General features: G+C 31.5%; 2 protein-coding genes and 1 long non-coding RNA gene across 3 annotated transcripts; all 3 read left to right on the top strand.

The window, feature by feature from the left end:
- Window positions 1-226: 226 nt before the first annotated feature.
- Window positions 227-7,398, top strand: LOC134692232 (uncharacterized). The gene is made up of 5 exons (XM_063552683.1): window positions 227-341; window positions 1,107-1,197; window positions 3,425-3,580; window positions 6,274-6,423; window positions 7,271-7,398. The coding sequence occupies exons 1-5, from the start codon at window positions 303-305 to the stop codon at window positions 7,396-7,398; spliced, it is 564 nt and encodes a 187-aa protein (XP_063408753.1). The 5' UTR covers window positions 227-302.
- Window positions 7,399-9,658: 2,260 nt separating this feature from the next.
- LOC134693344 (uncharacterized) lies at window positions 9,659-12,739 on the top strand. Its single transcript, XR_010102390.1, has 3 exons — window positions 9,659-9,758; window positions 10,554-10,626; window positions 12,648-12,739. It is a non-coding gene; the product is annotated as an uncharacterized LOC134693344 (long non-coding RNA).
- Window positions 12,740-13,181: 442 nt separating this feature from the next.
- Window positions 13,182-18,331, top strand: LOC134693163 (uncharacterized). Its single transcript, XM_063553877.1, has 4 exons — window positions 13,182-13,678; window positions 14,999-15,028; window positions 16,013-16,084; window positions 16,675-18,331. The coding sequence occupies exons 1-4, from the start codon at window positions 13,234-13,236 to the stop codon at window positions 16,842-16,844; spliced, it is 717 nt and encodes a 238-aa protein (XP_063409947.1). The 5' UTR covers window positions 13,182-13,233; the 3' UTR covers window positions 16,845-18,331.
- The last annotated feature ends 3,384 nt before the right edge of the window (window positions 18,332-21,715 follow it).

Genomic DNA, 21,715 nt, shown 5'->3' with positions numbered 1-21,715 from the left:
GTTAGAGCGAGAATATTCATAGCGCTGATTAAGAACTTCTGCAGCAATCCTAATATTTTTTTTTGTAATGCAAAAAAATTATTTTTGTTTGCCGTTAAACTATACACTCTAGTACTGATGTCATACACGGACACATTTCCCGGAATCCAACTGTTGGTCGTGCTAATTTATGTGTACATTTATCAAACACTTGAACAAATGTATATACTACCGTTAAATATAAGTAGGGAAAATAATCACCACCATCTTTGTATATCTTTATAGTTCGTTGTATTAAGTTTGTAACGTTCACAAAACCAAACATGGGGATATTGCAGTTTATATTGATTTGTTTAGTACTGGTGAGTAGTTTCTAATTATCCGAATCCTCCTTAGATGTTTCAAATGGTGTGAATTGCTTCTTATACTGTTTTTTTGACTTTATATAGAATTTATGTTTCAATGAAAACCATTCACGTCCTCCGAAGTCTACTATCTTACATCGGTGGGCCTTATTGCTAATAGTTTGTTGTATGTAAAATTATCATTGATATGAATGATTGTTAGTTGCTGATCGTACAGTGACACTTATTATTCCAAATGTTTGGCTTTGGATGTTCCTGATGAAAGTAAATCGAGAAAAACGCTGCGGATGCAAGACATTATCAAACGTGTTGATTTCAATTTTTATTATTTTTCAAATCAGTACGATTTTAATATTAATGTTATAGCATGTTAACGTAAAAGTCAGTGTTGCAAAAAAGCATAAAATGTAACAAACCTTAGAGTGGAAAATGGATATTGGATATTTTATAAAATGTTTAACTCTTCATATCAAAGAAGTACTTGAGAAATACAATTTTTAGAAAACACGTTACACCTTTTTCTCAAATACTTTCATTGATTGCGTTTAACATAAATATTAGATTTACCGATACATATATCATTCATTGCAAAACTGACAGAACAGCGAATTCAATGATCCAATCTCAAGCAATCCTTTATAGTGTTAACCAATTAAGTAATTGACCTTTGCATGGTAATGCGTTTATTTCCAATGATATAGCTATAGGTGATATAGGTACCGAATATTGCAATAAATATATACAATTATATTTGAATTGTAGTTTGACTTTTGTGAGAATTCAAATGGCTATATTACAAGAGAAATTGGTGGTGAGATAAGGTATTGTGTACCAATATCTAACTGTCCACCAGGTAAGTCTGATAACCGGGATAAGATTGAAAATCATAAAGTTTATTTATTTTCATGTTAACTACTAAAATAAGTTTCGGTATAGATGACTTCAATTTTGTCAATATCTTCTTCATTTTGATGAGGCATAGTATTTAGGAAAATAACAAATAGAGTTCTTAATGAGTTTTTCTCATTGTTACAGGCCGTACAGTGACATCTAGTTGATGATTATTCTCTTTGGCAGTCTTACCACATCACTTTTTTTAATTCGTGAATGCGGTTAGCTTCTCACACTAGTATACCATACTCCATACATCATACACCATACACAATTATACCATACAACATTTCATCATTTTGCCAATTACCATACTCAGTACACCAATACACTACACTATATAATACGATACATCATTACACCATGCACGATTATATCATTACACCACAGTACAATACACAATTACAACATTACAAATACACCTTTGTATCATACATCATTACACCATACACGATTATACTATTTCACCATACACCATTACATCATTCACCATTACACACTACAACATAAGATAATTGCATAATACACTATTACACCGTTTCCAATTACGCAATTACATCATACACACCTTTAAACCATACACCATTATACCATACACCATTACCACATTACAACATAATACAATACACAATTACAACAATACAAATACACCTTTGTATCTTACATCCTTACATCATACACTATTATCATATATACCAGATCACAATATACACCATAACACCATAATTAATATTATGTTTCGTTTCTGTGTGTGTTACATTTTAACTTTGCGTCGTTTGTTTTCTCTTATTTTTTAGTGTAAATTCACATTGCGATAAGACGTGTCACGGAACTTGTCTATCCCAAATTCATGTATTGGTTTTGATGTTATATTTCTTATTCTTGTGGGATTTTGTCTGATGATTGGTCCTTTTCTGTGTGTGTTACGTTTCAGTGTTGTGTCGTTGTTCTCCTCTTATATTTAATGCGTTTCCCTAGGTTTTAGTTTGTTACCCCTATTTTTTTGGTCCATGGATTTATGAGTTTTGAACAGCGGTATACTACTGTTGCCTTTATTTATTCATCATACTTTATTTGATTACACCATTACACTATGACACCATACATCATTACAAATTTTATCATTTCACTATACACCATTTCACCATATATCATTTACCATAAATTTGTACCATTACAGACATTAAACCATTACAACCATTCTAATCTGTAACAGGAACATTCATATGTGGTGTTAATTATGTGTTTTGACAAATCAATTGTCTCCATTGTAATTTTAACAACATACAAGAAATTCAACATGGGAATTCCTTATATAACTTATTAAATCAAGACTGCTGCTGATGTCTTTTCCATGGTCGGGTTGTTGTCTCTTTGACACATGCCCCATTTCCATTCTCAATTTTATGGTATAGTTTGTTTTTAAAATATATTTGGAGAATCAAAATATACAGAGTTCAAATAACTACTGATTGTGTAGATATTTTATATATTAAAATAGTTGACAAGAAACGTTTCAGTAATGTCCAAGAGTTGTATTCTTTAAGATAGGCCTTTACCAGTTTTGAACTAAAGACACTATAGAAGTAAGAATATGTGGTATTAATTTCAATAAGACAATTCTCAACAAGCGTCGACGATGAAATAAGCAACTAAATGTCATTGTGTGACCTGTATTAATGAACAAAATATCGCATATAAGCTTTAAAAAATGCACTAAATGACAAATGTAAAATAAACCATACGAGAAAACTAAAAGCTCTGTTTTTTTACCTTTTTACCTATTTCTTTTTCACATGTTCAGTATACCTTTTTTTCATTTTAGCAACAATAAATAACAAATACTAAATTGTGACTGGCTCATATTAACAAAAGCATTTGAATCCCTCTAATTTCACTTCATAAGGGACTATAAGAGAATTGTCGTTTTACATTTTCCTTCGTAATTTTGTTATTTTCCTTTTTTTTCGTAGATCTATTATAAAAAATCATGAAATAACCAAACAAAGTATATGCATTTGATAATAACAATATATCAACTATCAAAAGTCCTAGTAATTGATCTAATAAATAATCAGAACATGTCTTTATTGAAATGAGGACGCGCAAATTATGTTGGTATCATATGAATTGATTTCGTGTTTTGCTCTTATAATATATAAAAGATATATTCAAAATTCACTTTTTAGGACATACAATTGTGCCATGCATAGACAAATTTACAAATGATACATGTCGACGGTGTTCTGAAGGACTTGTCCAGCCTGATTATATACAATCTACAAAGGATCCGAGTCTGACTGAGTGTTTTAAGAATCAAAATGTTGATAAATGTCGTGCTTATGGTAATTATTCAATATTTAGTATTGGTGTATGGTCTGATTGGGGTATGTGGACACTGACTCGTACATGGGGAAGATTCAGACTGGACCGGTTAGGTGTATGCATGCATCGGTTCACTCGGAGAAATAGAAGGGTTGTTACTCTTATTAGGGAACCGTCCCTGTTGTGTTGTAAAGTAGGCAATGTTTCACATTGTAAAATGCAATTCAAATAATACTGACATAAAACAACGTCAAATCGTACATTTACATTAGTCGTTTGTGCATATATTTCCATAGCCACGTTAACCAACCTAAATGAACTAAATGTTTATGTAATTTATACGTGTTCTTCGTTTTTTGTTTTTTCATATAGAGATTTGGTTGTCTCGTCTCAATGATTTTACACTCATTATTTTTGAGACCTTTATAGCTTGTTGTTCGATGTGAGCCAGGGCTTCGTGTTGAAGCCGTATATTGACATATAGTGGTTTACTTTTATAAATTGTAATTTGGTTGGAGAGTTGTCTCGTTGGCACTCACGCCACATATGCATCTTCCTATGTCTATTTACGAATGATGTTACATCATAATACAGAATAAGAATGACAAACTGAACATAAGAGGGTGAATTTGTATACACAACACAAAACATAACTAGCTAAATGTTCATTCCGTCAATAACTGTTTTTTTTCAGTGATTTTCCTTTATCGTGTGATCATGACAATGACCTTTGAAAAAGTTTGAATGACAAATCATGTACTTTTCATCTTTTTGTTGCGACATTTACATTTATTGATATACAATAGACCACATATATGTAGCATCTAACAGAGCTAAAATACTATACCAGTAATTAATTTTGACTCGATCGTTTATGAGATATACTTACTTGAAATACAATTTGAATCATAAAAAAATCTTTAAATAAACAAAGATATACACATGTAAAAAAGTATTGCAACACCTTGATTTTTTAAAACTTGAAAAATCGGCCTCTTATTTTGGGTTGAATATGATGAAATAATTGTAAAATTATATTAAAACATAGTTAATGATAACATTGGCATTAAGACGAACAAAAAATGTATATAAAAAAGTTTTATCTTAACACAATTTTGATAACAAAATGAAGTGTTTTTGTACTGTATGTCACACATTTGAAAATTAATCGTAAGATGATTGTTCACATCCTGGTTGATCGGTATACGCCAAAGAATTAGTACTTTGTGCGCAGCCTCCATTCGGATAACCGGCTCTTAACGTCTTCCGATTCCTGCCACAAGTCGACTTATTTGTTGCTTAGGTAACAGCAACCATTCCTGATGAAGGGCATTGTTTATTTCATAACGTGTTTGAACTGGGGTGAACTTTACGCTCATTATTGTCCTATATATGCTCGATATGGTTCAAATCCGGCCTACAATTGAGCCAAGGAAGATACACAGAATTCCATTGTAACAATGGATATTCCTCCACGATGCTAATTTCCGACTTTGGTGAGCTCTGCACTATTTGGATACGGGCAACTATGTGTCTATTCGTAAGCAAAGTTCCCCGAAATGTTCTAATCGCACGATAACCAGAAGCGATTTATCGATCTCGAACAGTTCTTGTTTAAAGGCTCCTGTATGGCCACCACTCTCTTTTTAGGAATGTATTGTAGTATATGCAATGGTACTTTCTGACCAACCTTCATTATGCTTGATTTTCCCTAGCAGATGTTATAAGGGGTCTTCATAATCTCGCAAAGTCTTTAACATCGTTTGTTGCCTGATTTTGTATTCTCAAAACGACTTATATTGGAATAATTATGACCAAAAATACGTGCAATTGTCACAGCGACATACTTGCTTCTCTCATGCTTATAATCTGCCATCTTTGCAGTTGTGGAGGACCCATTACAAGGTGTCACTCACATAACTTTATTAACTTGGTTATTTAAAGTGTTGAAAACAATGAGGATAAAAACATATGTTTTGTTGTTTACGGGTACAGTTGCTGCATGTGCAGATAAGAACCTACCGAGTCGATATTTATTGATTAAACTCAGATGAGATTTAAATAATATAAACTATTCCTTTTTCAACAAATTATATCACACTTTAATTTGAATTTCAATTTGGTGTTGCAATATTTTTTTTCCATGTGTATATATGCTGAATAACAGCAGCAGTAATTTACCGGTGTTAAATCCCGTTATTTAATAAGATGAGTATTCTCCCTTCGATAACTAACACCCGGAATCAACAGTTCGAGTGTTATATTGAGAGATTTAGATTAATTTACAATGTCTTATGTTGTAACACATGTTTGAGGTTTTCGCCTTTAGTGTCTGTTTGTTTAACTCACACATCGTCAATGTTACAAACAAGCTACTTTACCGAAATTAAGTCAATCATATGAATTATAAAAGCCACACCAGGTGCATTGAAATGGTTTAGGAGAGGGAGTTTGGTCCTGATATCCTTCGATCACCCGCCATGCGAATCCACATTTAGTCACAATACCATGATTCGGAATAGGACACATATACTAGTATCTAAAAATCTAAAACTATGCAAATATGTCACTATTGAATTAAACAAAAACTTTGAGCTATTTGAATTGCATATGCTTCTCTGAAAATTAGGATATATGGCAAAGTATATTGTAGTAATCTGACCTGTTTTTACTGTACAATAAACTCACTCTGTATCGTTATGAAATATTTCAGATGTAGAACCTAGTCGTGAAAAAGGCGCAAGCGGTTGTGGTTCTGGCGGAGAGTTTTGTAAGTGTGATACAGACCAATGTTTATTTGGCGACCCATGTGCCTGTCAACGTCGTAAATGTGGCATGGATGAAACTATGCTCACAGATGGAAGTAAGTTATTTCCCTGTTTGTTTAGTAAAACTAACTCTACAGGGGTGACCAGTCAAATGGTGTAGACATGATATTCATTATAACAGATATAGTGCAATTAATTAGATTTGAGAACAAACAAGTTATTACTTTTCTATCGTGGTCATTTTTTTCCTATATTGTTACTCCTTCGCTTATTATAAACTATTAATTGTTAATAAATATTATTCTGGTTTAGAGTAAGATACATTTATTTTTATGAGGTGTATAAGACAAAGTGAACCGCTTTTCCATTTGTTCCTCTTATGGACGACATAAAAAAAATGAAGGATAAAAGTATTTAATTCAAATAGTGTGGTTGTGGGGGGTCAAAGTTGCTGCAAGTGTTGTTTAACTGACATCCATTTTATACATATTGTTATTGGTCAATCAATGTTTCCCAAATTAAGTTAAGAGGTGGGTAGGAGGGACGAAAAAAACTATATGAAATAGGTTTTGTTTATCCTATATTGAACTTTTGATGTCATCCATTAATTTATTATAAACGTATTTACACTTTTGGTATTTAGCTGTATTTTGCCTCCGAATGACCTAATCACTTTTAAATTGTGAGGTCATACGTTTTGAATTATGAAGTCAAAGTTTACGGGAACCTGTATGATGTTATGTAATTGCGGACAAATTTGCATACGAGTGTAAATACGTCTATGGTCAGTTATATCTGAATCAAGATTTACCGTTTTTTTTGCATGCAACATTTTTCTATAAATGATGTTAACAAAAAACCTATTATAAGTAATATCGTAAAAAAAATACAATCGGAAAAGATGGATATATGTTAGCCTGAATCTAATCGTTTATATTTCAGGATGTATAAAGTGTCCACCAGAAACACGGAAAAATGATTCCAAATGTGGTCCATGTTTTGATTACAAGGTAACAGTTGTAAGGTTCGTATTTTTTAAAGAAATTATTAAAAAAATATTAACATTTTAGGTTTCATAGTTTAAATCACATCTTACAACAGTTATTAAGAAAGCAAGAGGAACATAGTATCGAGTATTGGGTCTAGCAAGTGATGACATAAACTTCTAACAGTAAGGAAAAATAACTAAAACTTAAAGGACATTACAAATGAACAAATAGTGTTCTTCTTTTGATTAATAACTGAAATATGTTGATTATTATTTTTTTTACATCAAATAATAATATTGTATGTTACTATTAACAATTATTGTTGTTAAGCGGACTATTTCACGTAAGGTATGAAAACATATACTCAATTAAGATTTATTTGTTGCAACATACATTATAGCAACGGAATTGCCTCTTTAACACGTACAGGTTAGAGGTGTAGCGCGCTGTAAAATCTGGTCTACTCTGGATCATAGGTGTCTCTGAAATGTATTTGAATCAAGTAAATGATATGACATTTTTACGTAATGAAGAACCATGAAAATTGCCACAACAAATACATCTACGATAAATGTGAACCACTGCTAACTGATTCGTTTTCGTATCAATATTACAAGGAAAATTCCAACAGAAAGTTCTGAAGACAGATAGAAAGCATCTTACAATAGTGATCAAAGTTACTAGGATTATAATTTAGTTCTTTACTTTCCACTATAGAAAGTAAATGTCTTGCTCATGTATTCATTACTTCCTAAAATGTGTGTATGATTATATATTTAAACTGTCTGATTTCAGTACTCAGGTAACACAATTAGTTATAACGTTAACCGAAACAAAAAGGTTTTTAGATGATCTTTAAAATATCTAATTGAACATTAACATTTTAGGATGAATAAAACAAACATATAACTAAAACTGAAGAGCATTTATGCATTGGTACATGTATAAAAATTAAGTCATAATAGATACCAGGGCTAGATCTTGTATATATGCCAGACGCGCGTTTCGTCTACAAAAAGACTCAATGACGCTCGAATGCAGCAAAATAAAAAAAGGCCAAATAAAGTACAAAGTTGAAGAGCATTGAGGATCAAAAGTCTTAAAAAATCTTTGCCAAATACAGCTATGCTTGAGGTAGAAAAGCCTTCGTATATCAAAAAAATCTAAATTTTGATGTTTTCTACTTGCCATGGTATTAATTGTTTCGAACATGATCGTATTTATGACTGTTCCTCTGCTTCCTTTTTCCTTCTTCTGCATATTTTAATTTGACCATTCGCTTAGTGGACTATTATTATTTTTTTTGTTTTAAGTTTACCATTACATAGAACATTCAATTGAATGTACGTTGCAATCTGTTTTCAGTGAATTGTAATATACAGGCAAAAATATATACTATCTGTGTCATAGCAGCTTATTTACTGTAAAATTGTTTGATTTCAGTAGCCAGACAACACAGAGAATTTTTACATCCATGAAAAAAAAAAGGTTTGTAAATTTCTATAATAATTATTTGAATATTGACCTTTAAAAGGAAAGAAAACATATGCTTTTATTTCTGTTTTTAAAACAAATCAAGCAAATGGAAAACACTTGTCACATTCCTGACTAACAACAAGCATTTTCTTATGTAGAAAATGGTGGATTAAACCTGGTTTTAAAGCTAGATAAAACCCTTTATCTGTATGACAGACGGATCGAAATTCATAATAACAGCAATTAGTGACTAAAGCAAAGCCACTAGACATTTGAGTACTTCAACATTATTTTATAATCTGAATCATATTAAACAAATAACAATTTCAACAAAGAAAAACAAATGTCATATAGACACTCATTGGACAAAGGACATACGCTAAATTGAATGACAAGAATACAAAACGTCCAAAGCACAATAACAAATTTGATGTCGAGTCATGGACAAATTATATTTCCCAAAAATGGAATTAACAGTTGAAATTCTATATTTAAATTTTTTTTTCAATAACGTTTCTGATGAAAATCCAAACAAGATCAAATTACAAGATTTAAATTTTAAAAGTTTTGTCTTACAAAATAATTGCATTTAAAACTTAGAAACTTCGATAATCATTAGTATATAAAACATATCAAAATAAAAAACGGTCCGTGTTATTGTTTTTTTATCAGCTTGATCCTTTTCCGGATGCGACTATATTGTCGTTTTTACTTTCATAAAGGCTTTCTCTGATTTTGCTATTTGTTTATTTGATATCCCGCTCAGTAGCTTTTCACTGTTTTACTTACATATACGAGAATCAAACAACCTTATATAAAAATCTAGTCTATTTATGTTAGTGATAAGTTTTTTTTCATGATTTACAGTCCTCAATATGTTACAAACGAAATTGAGACTCTTCAATTGACGAAAAGAAACTTAAATGTAACTTTGGTTCCTAATATTGGTATATCACCATCAAAAGGTAAAGTTGTTCATTATTATGTATTTAGCAAGAATTTATTCAATCTTCCGTAATAAAATTTAAATAAAACAGTCACAGAAAGCTTAACAATTAATCAGCATTCTTTTTTATTCATAAAATAATATAAAGAATGCAATAAACAGAACACTAATGGTGCTTAAGCAGTAGTAGAGGGAACAACAGTGGTTTGACAAGTATTCTCATTTTATTTCGCATGCGGCAATTGTTGCATCATAACAATTTGTAATAGGTAGTAAACATCATTATGTTACAGTTGTCATAATTACATAATAATGATTGATAAATTCAAGATGGCGCCCGATAGATGATTTGAAATTGATGATCTTTTTGAAAGTGAAGAGATGTGAGTTCTACCATTAAAACAAACTTATATTTATAAAACGATGAGAAGGTCTGATTTCCAATGAGGCAACCTCCAGAAGTGACCACATGACACAGACATATAAACATCCAAAATGACAAAAGAAGCACCCAACTCAAACGAGAAAACTCACGCTTAAATTTATGTACAAAATATTGAAATAAACATAAATATATATACACAATTTAGTCCTGGTATCTATGATGAGTTTATTTACACAGCAATTTACGACGACAACTGAATTCAGACTCCTGACTAGTACTGTATAATATACATTCCATGCATCAGAAGCGCTCGTCGTTACAGTAGTATGAGAAGATTACGTATTTTGTATTAATACTTCAAGTCGCACTTATTTACATCGAATAATTTACTCCTGAGTTTACTCATCGATTTGTATTTTCATTCAACAGACGGGATTGCACACGGAAGAGCAAAAACACCAGATTCAACCGAGAATGCATCTTCAAATGCATATATTACAGTGTAAGACTATAAATTTTAGATGTGATTGTTTTTAAACCGATAACAAAATCTTCTGAATACAGTAATAACTTTCCTAATATCGGCTCTTTGGCATTACATGGGTTATGTTCGTCTCATATATGTTATGATGGTATGATACAAAACCCCTAGCGGAAAGGATTGTACCTGGTATTCATATGATAAAATCATAATCTTTCAATCAGTGTAATTGAAGTCTGGAGCTGGCATGTCAGTTAACTGCTAGTAGTCTGTTGTTATTTATGTATTAATGTCTTTTTGTTTATTTTCTTTGGTTACATCTTTTGACATCAGACTCGGACATCTCTTGAGCTGGATTTCAAATGTGCGTGTATTTATGCTTCTTCTTTCGTACATTGGCTAGAGGTATAATGGAGAGTTGAAATCTCATAAACATTTTTAACCCCGCCGAATTTTTGCGCCTGTCCCATGTCAGGAGCCTCTGGCCTTTGTTAGTCTTGTATTATTTTAATTTTAGTTTCTTGTGTACAATTTGAAAATAAGTATGGCGTTCATTATCACTGAACTAGTATATATTTTTTAGGGGCCTGCTGAAGGACGCCTTCGGGTGCGGGAACATCTCGCTACATTGCTTTTCTATGGTCGGGTTGTTGTCTCTCTGACACATTCCCCATTTCCATTCTCCATTTTATCATAAATAAAGGCAACAGTAGTATATCGCTGTTCAAAAGTCATAAATCGATCAGAAAACAAATCTGATTTACAAACAAAATCCGGAGGAAACCAATCAGCTATAAGAGGAATACAACGAAACAATTAAAACACTGTAATACCATCATTGATTTTCCCCTATAAGTCTTTGTTAAATTGGCACTTTTTTTTGTGCAGTCTTTACCTTCATTTCAACCAAAGAAATACTTTGAATGAATAAAGTTTAATCCTTTCCAGTGCTACAGTGAAAATTTCACACTACATTTCATTGTATATAAGAAAGTAACTATCACCGGAAGTAAACAATCCAATTTTTACACTGTTATTTACTGGTTACCTGTTTTGGTAGCTATGTAACCTTAAATTTCCAAAATATTTTATAAGACCATCAAATAAAAAAAGAATGATGCTTTCAGTCACCCAACATACATGTTTATGACTCAGAAAAATTTAAGTGCATTGAAATGCAGGGTTTATTTTCTACAACTGTCAAATTCAAGGGAATATTTTTTTAGACCTACTTTCGTGGGTGATGTGACATACCATGATTTGGTGGTATTACACTTGAAAGGCAAAAAAACAAACCCAACAACAATGCAACATATATAGAAATGGACTATTAGATAACGGCTGCATAAAAAAGAACATCCATTTGATATACAGTATATAGAGTAATCTACTATGGTGGTGTATTTTATGTCTTTTAAGACCATTCAGACCATTAATTGAAAACATTACTTTTTATATACAGTTTTTCCAAGGTATCACACTTTAATTACCATAGTGTTTAATTAAAAAAAAAACAAAAAAAAACCCCATTTACATATAATATGCAACGATACACAAGTGTTTATGGTAATTATTTAGCTCTAACTTGCACGAATAGAAAGTTTGTACCAAAGTCTAATATCTGTCGTTAATACTTATCTTATAGGAATACAACAACAAAAAAAAAGAGTCAGTATATCAAATAATTGTTTTTCAAACTACTGTCCTGTTAAATTGTTCCTTTTAAAATTGTTATACGATGATGACTGATGTACCCATATTTTGACTATTTTATTAATTGTGACTGTTTATTTAACGCATCATGTAAATGTAGCGGAATTTGATGAGACTGTTATTAAAGTGAGAGGGTTAGCGCTATAGAACCAGGTTTAATCCACCATTTTCTACATTTGAAAATGCCTGTACCAAGTCAGGAATATGACAGTTCTTGTCCATTCGTTTTTGATGCGTTTTGTTTTTTGATTTTGCCATGTGATTATGGACTTTCCAAATTGATTTTCCTCTGAGTTCAGTATTTTTGTGATTTTACTTTTTGTTTGCAGTGTTGTAGTGTTGTCAGTATTGGTCGTAGTCTGTATAGCAGTAGTCATTTCTCTTGTATTGTTACGAAAGCGCAAGCGTTATACAAATCAAGGTAACATTAAATTTATGCAAAGATTTTAATTAGTAAAATTTAATTAATAAGACCTTAAAGACATCCAACTGCACTTAGGAAAACCATGTCTTTCAATATATTAAGCTTTCAAAAGTCAAAACTACAAGATCACTACTTTCAACTGCACTCCATAAACGAAAAACATATTATACATGGTAAATTTTAAGCGACTAAACTACCAGACGACGCCAAACAACTGAACCACAAGAAAACTAATCTAGAGATGTTAAAATTTGAACAATAAAACAACAAACACACTATCAAAATACAAATAAGGTTATCTTGTATTTGAATACTATTTGTGACGAAAATACATTGTAGTTAAGATAAATGAAATAACCGAAAAACCCAAAAGTATGTAGTATTTTTGTAAACTTAGGCCACTCGAGATTATATGTCGATTATGATTCCATTTAGAGGCAGATGTAATAGAACAAGGAAAAGTTCTGGTTTCGGCTAACAGAAACAACACAATGAAAAATGAGAACAATGTCAACGGGAACCACGATGAAGCCGGTGGCAATATTGAGAACGAAGTAAACGATCAAAGCATTAAATCAATCAATGACAACAGACGTTCAGATAATATTAAAGACATTGAAATAAGAAACGTAGAAGAATTGCCTATAGTCATTACGGAAATCGTCGATAGTAAGAAAGATATGTCATTTCCAGTCGAGCATTCAGATGTTGATCCAATTGACATAACTGTCGGAGAACAATTGATTACCGAAAATACAGAGGATAGACATCAGGCAGATTGTATGGAAAAACACACACAAATGTCTTTATTACGAGCACCAAGATTAGATAAAGATAGTTTAAATACAAATTCAACCGCTGGGAATGCACAACTGACAGAACACAGTTTCAAACCCGTGAAACAAGTCTCACATGAAAGTTTAGATCAAAATACAGGTAGGTTTAATCTTAAACACATAGTTAAGTAATTTTAGTCAACAATTGATATCCTTTCCAACAAGACACCAATTGTTTTAAGGAAGTCAAGTGTTTTTGACTTTGAAAGAAATTTAATGTTAACCATGGTATGCGATAATTAATCTGTAGATGTACTTCATTATTGAGCATTCTAATATGACGTCCTTATTACGCTTTGTAAACAAAGCCGTGTTCTAATGAGCATAAAAAATATGTTTGACACATGCGCATAAGCTTACTGTGTATATTAATGTTATTTCCATCGTTATCCTTTAAAATGTATATATTTAAGCAGCTAGCATAAACTTTTATTATATATTTTTATGAAACAACATATATTTACCCTGCTTGTAGTTTTTAAACTTATACAATATGAAATGTAATGCACAGACTCATCGGGGAGGGAATGGGAAAAGCCAAACCGTTTTTACGGTATTTTCGTACGCTTCGACCTATAAAAATACTGTTTTTGTCCTATTAGAATCGAAATAATCATAACGCTCAGTGTAAAATATCGACAAATATAATGCCTACCCATGTTAAAATGAGCATAGAGCATGACACGAAGGAATTATTTCTTAAATAGAAATATGAGGTACACAACCTTAGCTGTGTATGTCACAACAATTTGAAAATTTGGGTCATCAATGCTCTTAAATTTTGTACTTGTTTTGCTTTCAAACTTTTTTTTATCTGAGCGTCACTGATGAGTCATATGTAGAAGAAACGCGCATACGGCGTCTTAAATTATAAGCCTGGTACATTTGATAACTAGAAATGTGTGTTTTTATGCAATTTTATACATATTGAAATAAAGTTATAAGTACCCGTATTTCCTTAATCGACACTTTGAGGAAATTTGCTACTCTGTTTCAAAATAGCAAGCTTTTTAAAAGAATTTTTTAAATTGATAGTTTGGAATGAAAGGACCTAAAACGGCAGAACAAAATAAAGTGTTCATATGCTTGTTTTTGAGGTATAAGCATTAGAAAATTTTAGACGGATAATTCTCTATAGATTTTTCATACACTTAACATTGGCACCTTTTTACTTTGAAAACGATGAAAAAATAAAAAGGATTTTGTAAGATGTTCAAAGAAGATATCTACACTGTATGTAATACAATAATAAAAAGAAAAGTAGGGTTTAATGGGCAAAAGATTTGTATGGCACTACATGGATAAAACGAGGATTACGAAAATCTAGCAAAAGAATGAAAAAAAACCAAGAGTAGCGAACATCCTTAGGATAAAAAATGTGTTTAAAATCTGGTATCTTTATTATACTTTTAACTTTCAGATGAGGTCAGTAGTGGATACTGGTCTGAAGGTAAGTCTTCACGTCATATTTGTTTACACATATACACAACATCACAGAACACGGGTCTGAAGGTAAGTCTTCACGTCGTACTTGTTTAAACATATACATAAAATCACAGAACACGGGTCTGAAGGTAAGTCTTCACGTCGTATGTGTTTACACATATACACAACATCACAGAACACGGGTCTGAAGGTAAGTCTTCACGTCGTATTTGTTTACACATATACACAAAATCACAGAACACGGGTCTGAAGGTAAGTCTTCACGTCGTATTTGTTTACACATATACACAACATCACAGAACACGGGTCTGAAGGTAAGTCTTCTCGTCGTATTTGTTTACACATATACACAACATTACAAAACACGGGTCTGAAGGTAAGTCTTCACGTCGTATTTGTTCACACATATACACAACATCACAGAACACGGGTCTGAAGGTAAGTCTTCACGTCGTATTTGTTTACACATATAAACAACATCACAGAACACGGGTCTGAAGGTAAGTCTTCACGTCGTACTTGTTTAAACATATACACAAAATCACAGAACACAACTATAAGTACAACCAACACAACTGATAATTCTACTTCTGCTGATTTTTTTCTAATCTATAGGAATAACAAAAACGAAGTATAATTTTTTTCGACATAACTATACACCAAAAACAAAACCAAATACTAGTATTTACATTTACTACAAAATATTTTCAGAAGTTGACTTTAAGAAAAAATCAAAATGATTGTGACGAGCTTTGCAAAAACCTTTATATCACGATCATTAGTATAACGATACAATGCCATTGCTCAAGAAATATTGACCATGCAACATATTATTCATTATAAGTTATTTTGAAAATCAATCTTTTATGAAATTATTAACTCAATAGTGACGACTGGTGGATTTTTTGACCTTTTTATATTTATATAACCTGCTATATTATATAATTGGAAAACATGTTCGTGTACAAAATACCATTGTATTTTTCAGAATTTCCACGTCCGCCAATGTCCTGTGATAAAGAATCAGGTTTTCTACAGACATATGGTGAATTGGTTTCGGGTAGGTATTATAACATCAATACCAGTAAATGTTCGATTAGGGCTATTGAAGCATGGACCAATACATAGCGATGTTAACAGATGTTTTTAACTATAAAAACATTGGTGATGAAATCTGATCTATTAGCTAGAAGGGATAATGTTTGGGAAATATTAACAATGGGGCTAAATAGGTATCAATGAAAAATGTAAAGTTTGGAACTAAAACCAAAGCTTTTTATCACATAATACATGTTATAGTATCACTACCTTCAGATATTAAAGAATTGCTGGAATTTGATTTACATTTATTTAACAGGTAAGGATAGTAAGTAAAGTATGTCAAATGTTTTGTATCAAACAATTTTTGTAATCTGGTTATTTTGATTATGTGCATTTTAGAAATAATAATAAAATTTGTCAATCCAATCAAATTTATCAGATAATTTCATCTCTAGATTTTTATCTTCACACAAGCTATCTAAGACTAATATATTACGTGACGGCTTCAAAATAACAAACAATGCCATAGAAAAGATTTTTGATCAGCCTATACATTAAGTTCTTCTTTGTTACTTTTGTATTATTGATAACATATTCTGATTATTATAGTTTCAGTTTCGAATGGTAGCACTGAAGGAACAGAAGTCATTACAAGCGGTCTAGAAAGTTATAATCATAAATTAACTGGACAGACATCACCAGTTCATAGAGAAAGTATTCAACCAAAACAGATTATTGTAAGAAATGATAGTGGCGTTTTTGACAATGGAAATGGATAGCGCTGATGATGTATCAATAGAGTTAACAGGCATTTAATTTGATAATCATATGAGAGTTTGTAAAACCAGAGCAAATGCATGGCTTTTTTGTACCTTTATGAACAGGATTATACAAGAAATGTATACAAGAAGGGAGATTGAATTTGAAAAAAAGTAAAGTCCACAATATGTTTTTACTATAGGCAGCTTGAAAAACTTTTTATGTGTTGTTCGTGTACATAGTATTGTATTTTTAAACATACATTAATCAACGCTATTTAGATTGTACTGTTTATTGACGTTTCGTGTACATTTTATGTAACCTTAGGCCTTATACAATACCTACGAATCTCATTACACATGTGACGTAAATCTTTTGTTCAAACTCTCCATTATTATACCCCACGCAACGAAAGGGTGGAGGGAATAATGTTTTTTACCCATCTATCTGTCTGGTTTCTTGTTATCAGAAGTTAACTCATCTTAAACCACACAACAGAATTTCATGAAACCTTTTTAGATGTGCATATCGACAAGAAATTACGTTTCAATTTTTTTTCTAGAGTTTATGCCCTTCGAAAATGTATGTGCTTCATTATACTACTGTATGCCATTGTAACACCTCGGAAACCACACAACATAATTTTATGAAAACTTTTTAGATAATATGACATACTATGTCGATGTACATATGGACAAGAAATTACGATTCCATTTTTTTCTCTCCGAGTTACGGTCCTTTGATCTTATTTGCTTCAATTTACCACTGCAACAGTTTGTCAATTCAAGTTATAACTCAACTTATAATAAGCTATCCAGACTTAGTATAATAAAAATATGGATCGCTGTATAGATGAAAGTAAAAAAGAAATCAAAAACGATATCATCAATAACAACAAATCAAAGAAATTAAGATAAAAGCATGACCAAACGAAAGAAAAAAGATGAACATGTTTTATATTTTGGATATATTGAATTTTCTGGTAAAATGGACACTTAATGAGAGACTTGTTCCCCCGCCAGTTACAACAGCATTACATGTGTAAAAAGCAGGTAACTTGTGTTAGGTATAAGGTATAATTTGTGAATAAATTCCCTTTTCTGGACCCTTTTACAAATTAACGTAATCTGTTTTGTATTATCCTAAGTTAACTTTCTAATAGAAAATAAGTGAAAAACATGCTATAACGCATTATGATACCAAGCACGTTGTGTTGTCGTGTAAATTCGTATATTTTTATTATATGGCTAATTGACTATCAATAAATGCATCATCTGATTTTGAAAAGGATTGAAAGAGAAACTTTCAATTTTGTATTCGACATATGAACCATAGAAAAATAAAGGTAAATATAATTTACAAAGAATAAAATGTAAGTTATATTGGTTGTTCTAACAAACTGTTATTTTCCTGTTAACAGTAATATGACATTATAGTATTTGTGTATTCACTTGATGTTATGCAGTTATGATACTTTTGTGTTATATATCCTTAATAAATATATCGTCTGGAACTAAATGTTTAGATTTTTTGTGGAAATTGGGAGAATATCAAATATAAAACAGTCATCAATAACTATGAAGGTAATTGACAAAAATAGGCAAAACACACTCTTATAAGAGTCAGAGATCCTGCAGACTATTGTCAAACAAGAAGATCAAAGATACAAGATATTTGATTACACATTCAGTTATATTCTTACATCAGTCTCGAACTGTTTTTAAACTGATTTTAACTGTTTGTATACTGTACAATATATATAAATAAAAGATGTGGTATGATTGCCAATGAGACATTTGTGTGTTTGTTTATTCTAAATTGGCGAGAGGTATAGAAGGAAATTTCTGATCTCACAAAACACCATTGCGCCTGTCCCGTGTCTTGAGCCTCTGTCTATTGTTAGTCTTGTATGGTGTCTTTTGTTTTCATTTAATAGTTCATTTATATGTTTTCGAGTTTTGTAGTATGTTCATTTTCACTGAACTAGTACACTTTTTTATTTAGGGGTCAGCTGAGGCCCAACTCCGGTTGCGAAAATTGCTCGCTGAAGTGAAGACCAATTGGTTGCCTTCGGTTGATATCTGCTCTTTGGTAGGGATGTTGTCTCTTTGACATATTCCCAATTTCCATTCACATATTTATATTGATGATGTTCTTTCATTTACGAACCAAACTAAAACGACGGGACTTTTTTTGTCTCATTTTTTAAACGTATGCCTCAACTTTGACATACATTTCTAAATGGTCATCTCAGAACCAGAATTTTTTACAAACGGACGATTTTTATATGGTTTAGAACCCCCCCCCCCCCTTTCCACATTACTTTAGAAGCAATATATACATGATATACACCAACATCGCCCGCATATGTGATATTGTTTGTATCTTTTCTGATTTGTAATCACAAGTGACTTATCTGAATATCAATCTTCGTTCTTTTAAAATAAATTTGCCTGCGTTCTTGCTAAAACAACATTTAAGCATAAACAGTGTTTGTTTTTAAATAATATTATTAGTGTACCATTTTAAAAGGTAAGCAACTCCGTGTTTTTTTTCTTCCTGTTATGTATGTTATGACAGTAACACCTGAACACACACTGTATCGTTATGCATAAGTTGCTTGAACTCAATGGAAAAATTGTTGTCAAATATACGACAGAATATTATCTATCTAATTATCTAACCTTGTATCCGATTCTGACATTACATATATATTTAAATCTTTTGTTGTATACACATTTTGAATTCCTCAAGCTTATATTTACAGGCGTTATTGTATCATGTATCGTATTACAGGATGTCACTATAGTATATATACTGTTTAAATTTATATATGTTGTTTACGTAGTCAAAATATCTTTAACAATAGAGATAAATTGATGTATCAGTTCATGGAAAAAATATTTCACACACATGAACCGAAATCATTTAACACACATGAAATAAAATAATTTAACGTACGTGAAACAAAATCATTTCACACACACGAAAAAAAAACAATCCCTCATGAAAAAAAAAATCATTACACACACCAGGTACAGTCAAACTGTCCTTCCACATATATGATCATTAAATCATCATATGCACAGGAAACAAAATAATTTTACATTCCTGAAAACAATTTTTACGCACAGTAACAAACACGATAAGGATGTTTCATGGCTGTTCTTCATTTCTTAGTTACTGGTAGGCTTCTAAAATGTTGTCTCTGTCGAAATGTTGGTCATACACGTTTGCACTTTATAATGTATCTTTTGTAACTAAAAAATATGGAAATGTTGAAAAACTAAAAAGGCTATATTGTTGCTTGTTCATTTTCCGGTAAGGAACCTCGCTTGTCAATTTGCCTTTATTCGTAATTTTTTGGTATTTTCTTTCTTATATTTTTTCCGACGTAGTCCGCGGTATAGTTTCGGTTTGTGCCCTTTGAACTTAAGGACGCTTCACTATGGCAACAGACTACGCATGCTCGAAAATCCTTTCCGTGATTGGACAAAATGCTGTCACGGTGGGTGATTCGGTTGTCACAGTGTTGGAAAATTATATCGTGATGGAAAGCAAGTGAAAAACTATAAGTATTTGATCTACTAGATCTTACAAAGATTTATATTTTTATTAAAATAATTGTTTCCCTAATAGCTCTTAGCATCCATGACAGCTGTTTATTCGGGACAACTATAATTCTTAATGTAAACTTTGTTGTACGAACGTACATGACTTTTAGAACGCACCTACGCATGTGAGATTTCCGTGGGGTTTTGGTGAATGTAAACAGAAAGATACTACTTATACTACCAATAGTTTCTACCTTTGTTAACCATGTATTAAGTTTAATATAAACAGTAGTAAATGTATATTTGTTTCTTTTTATTTACACTAGATGTTTTGACAAATAAAAATTTTAGGTGTCATCACAATATTCTTATAAATATATTATTGCCTTAATCAGGATCTACAACGTACGTCACGAGTCACGTGATATTTGTAAGTTTCAAGCCGCCATTTTTGCAATTTCGAAGTGAACAAATGTAAGAAATCTATGATTAATTTGCCATGAAAGCATGTATAGGTAAAAATATATTGACGAGCACATAGCAGGGGTCAATTCTGATATGGTTTAGCATTACTTTTTCATGTTAAACGTCCTTACTTTACAAACACTCTCAAAAACCGTGAGCGGATCATGTACCGTCTGCAAAGTGTAAACACAACATTGATATTTGCAGAATGTTCTTTCTTTTTGTACGTTGTAGAAAGATAAATGATAACATAGAGTAACACGAGGCGAGAATATAGCGTCTTCGATAATATTTCATGACATTTATTAACTTGTTGAAAAGCGAACGTAAAAAATCACCGGCCTCCGGTTCCTCTCTATCTGTCTCTGTATTTGTATGTGTAGAATCAGTTTTGACATTCAACCGATTTAAACAAATATAATAGTTTGCAAGACAAGAGTTTCAATCCTTAATGCTGCAAGTAAACGAAATATTTGGGTATGTACAACCATGCATCTGATATTTTTATTATTTTAAAGATATAAATGTGCAAAAGGCTAGCATAGCATCTCATGTATAAAAACAAGATGATTTAGACAAGTAACCAAATACACATTTAACTGAAATGGCGATTAGACAGCTGTTTTTTTTTAAAATAAAATATGCTAACGGTCACATCTTTTGAATGAAATATGCTAACGGTCACATCTCTGAATGAAATATGCTAACGGTCACATCTTTGAAAGAATATGCTAACGGTCACATTGTTGTAAAGTTATATCAGAGACATATATACATATATGTTATATCGACCAAATTTAAATGTATGATGATTCTAAAGAAATGTAAGACAATACCCGGCCAATATATCTAATCATAATTACATTATCAAT

The sequence above is a fragment of the Mytilus trossulus genome, chromosome 12 (assembly GCF_036588685.1).
Source record: "Mytilus trossulus isolate FHL-02 chromosome 12, PNRI_Mtr1.1.1.hap1, whole genome shotgun sequence".
NCBI lineage: Eukaryota > Metazoa > Mollusca > Bivalvia > Mytilida > Mytilidae > Mytilus > Mytilus trossulus.
The sequence above is the reverse complement of the archived record's forward strand: the minus strand, read 5'-3'. Positions and strand labels throughout refer to the sequence as shown.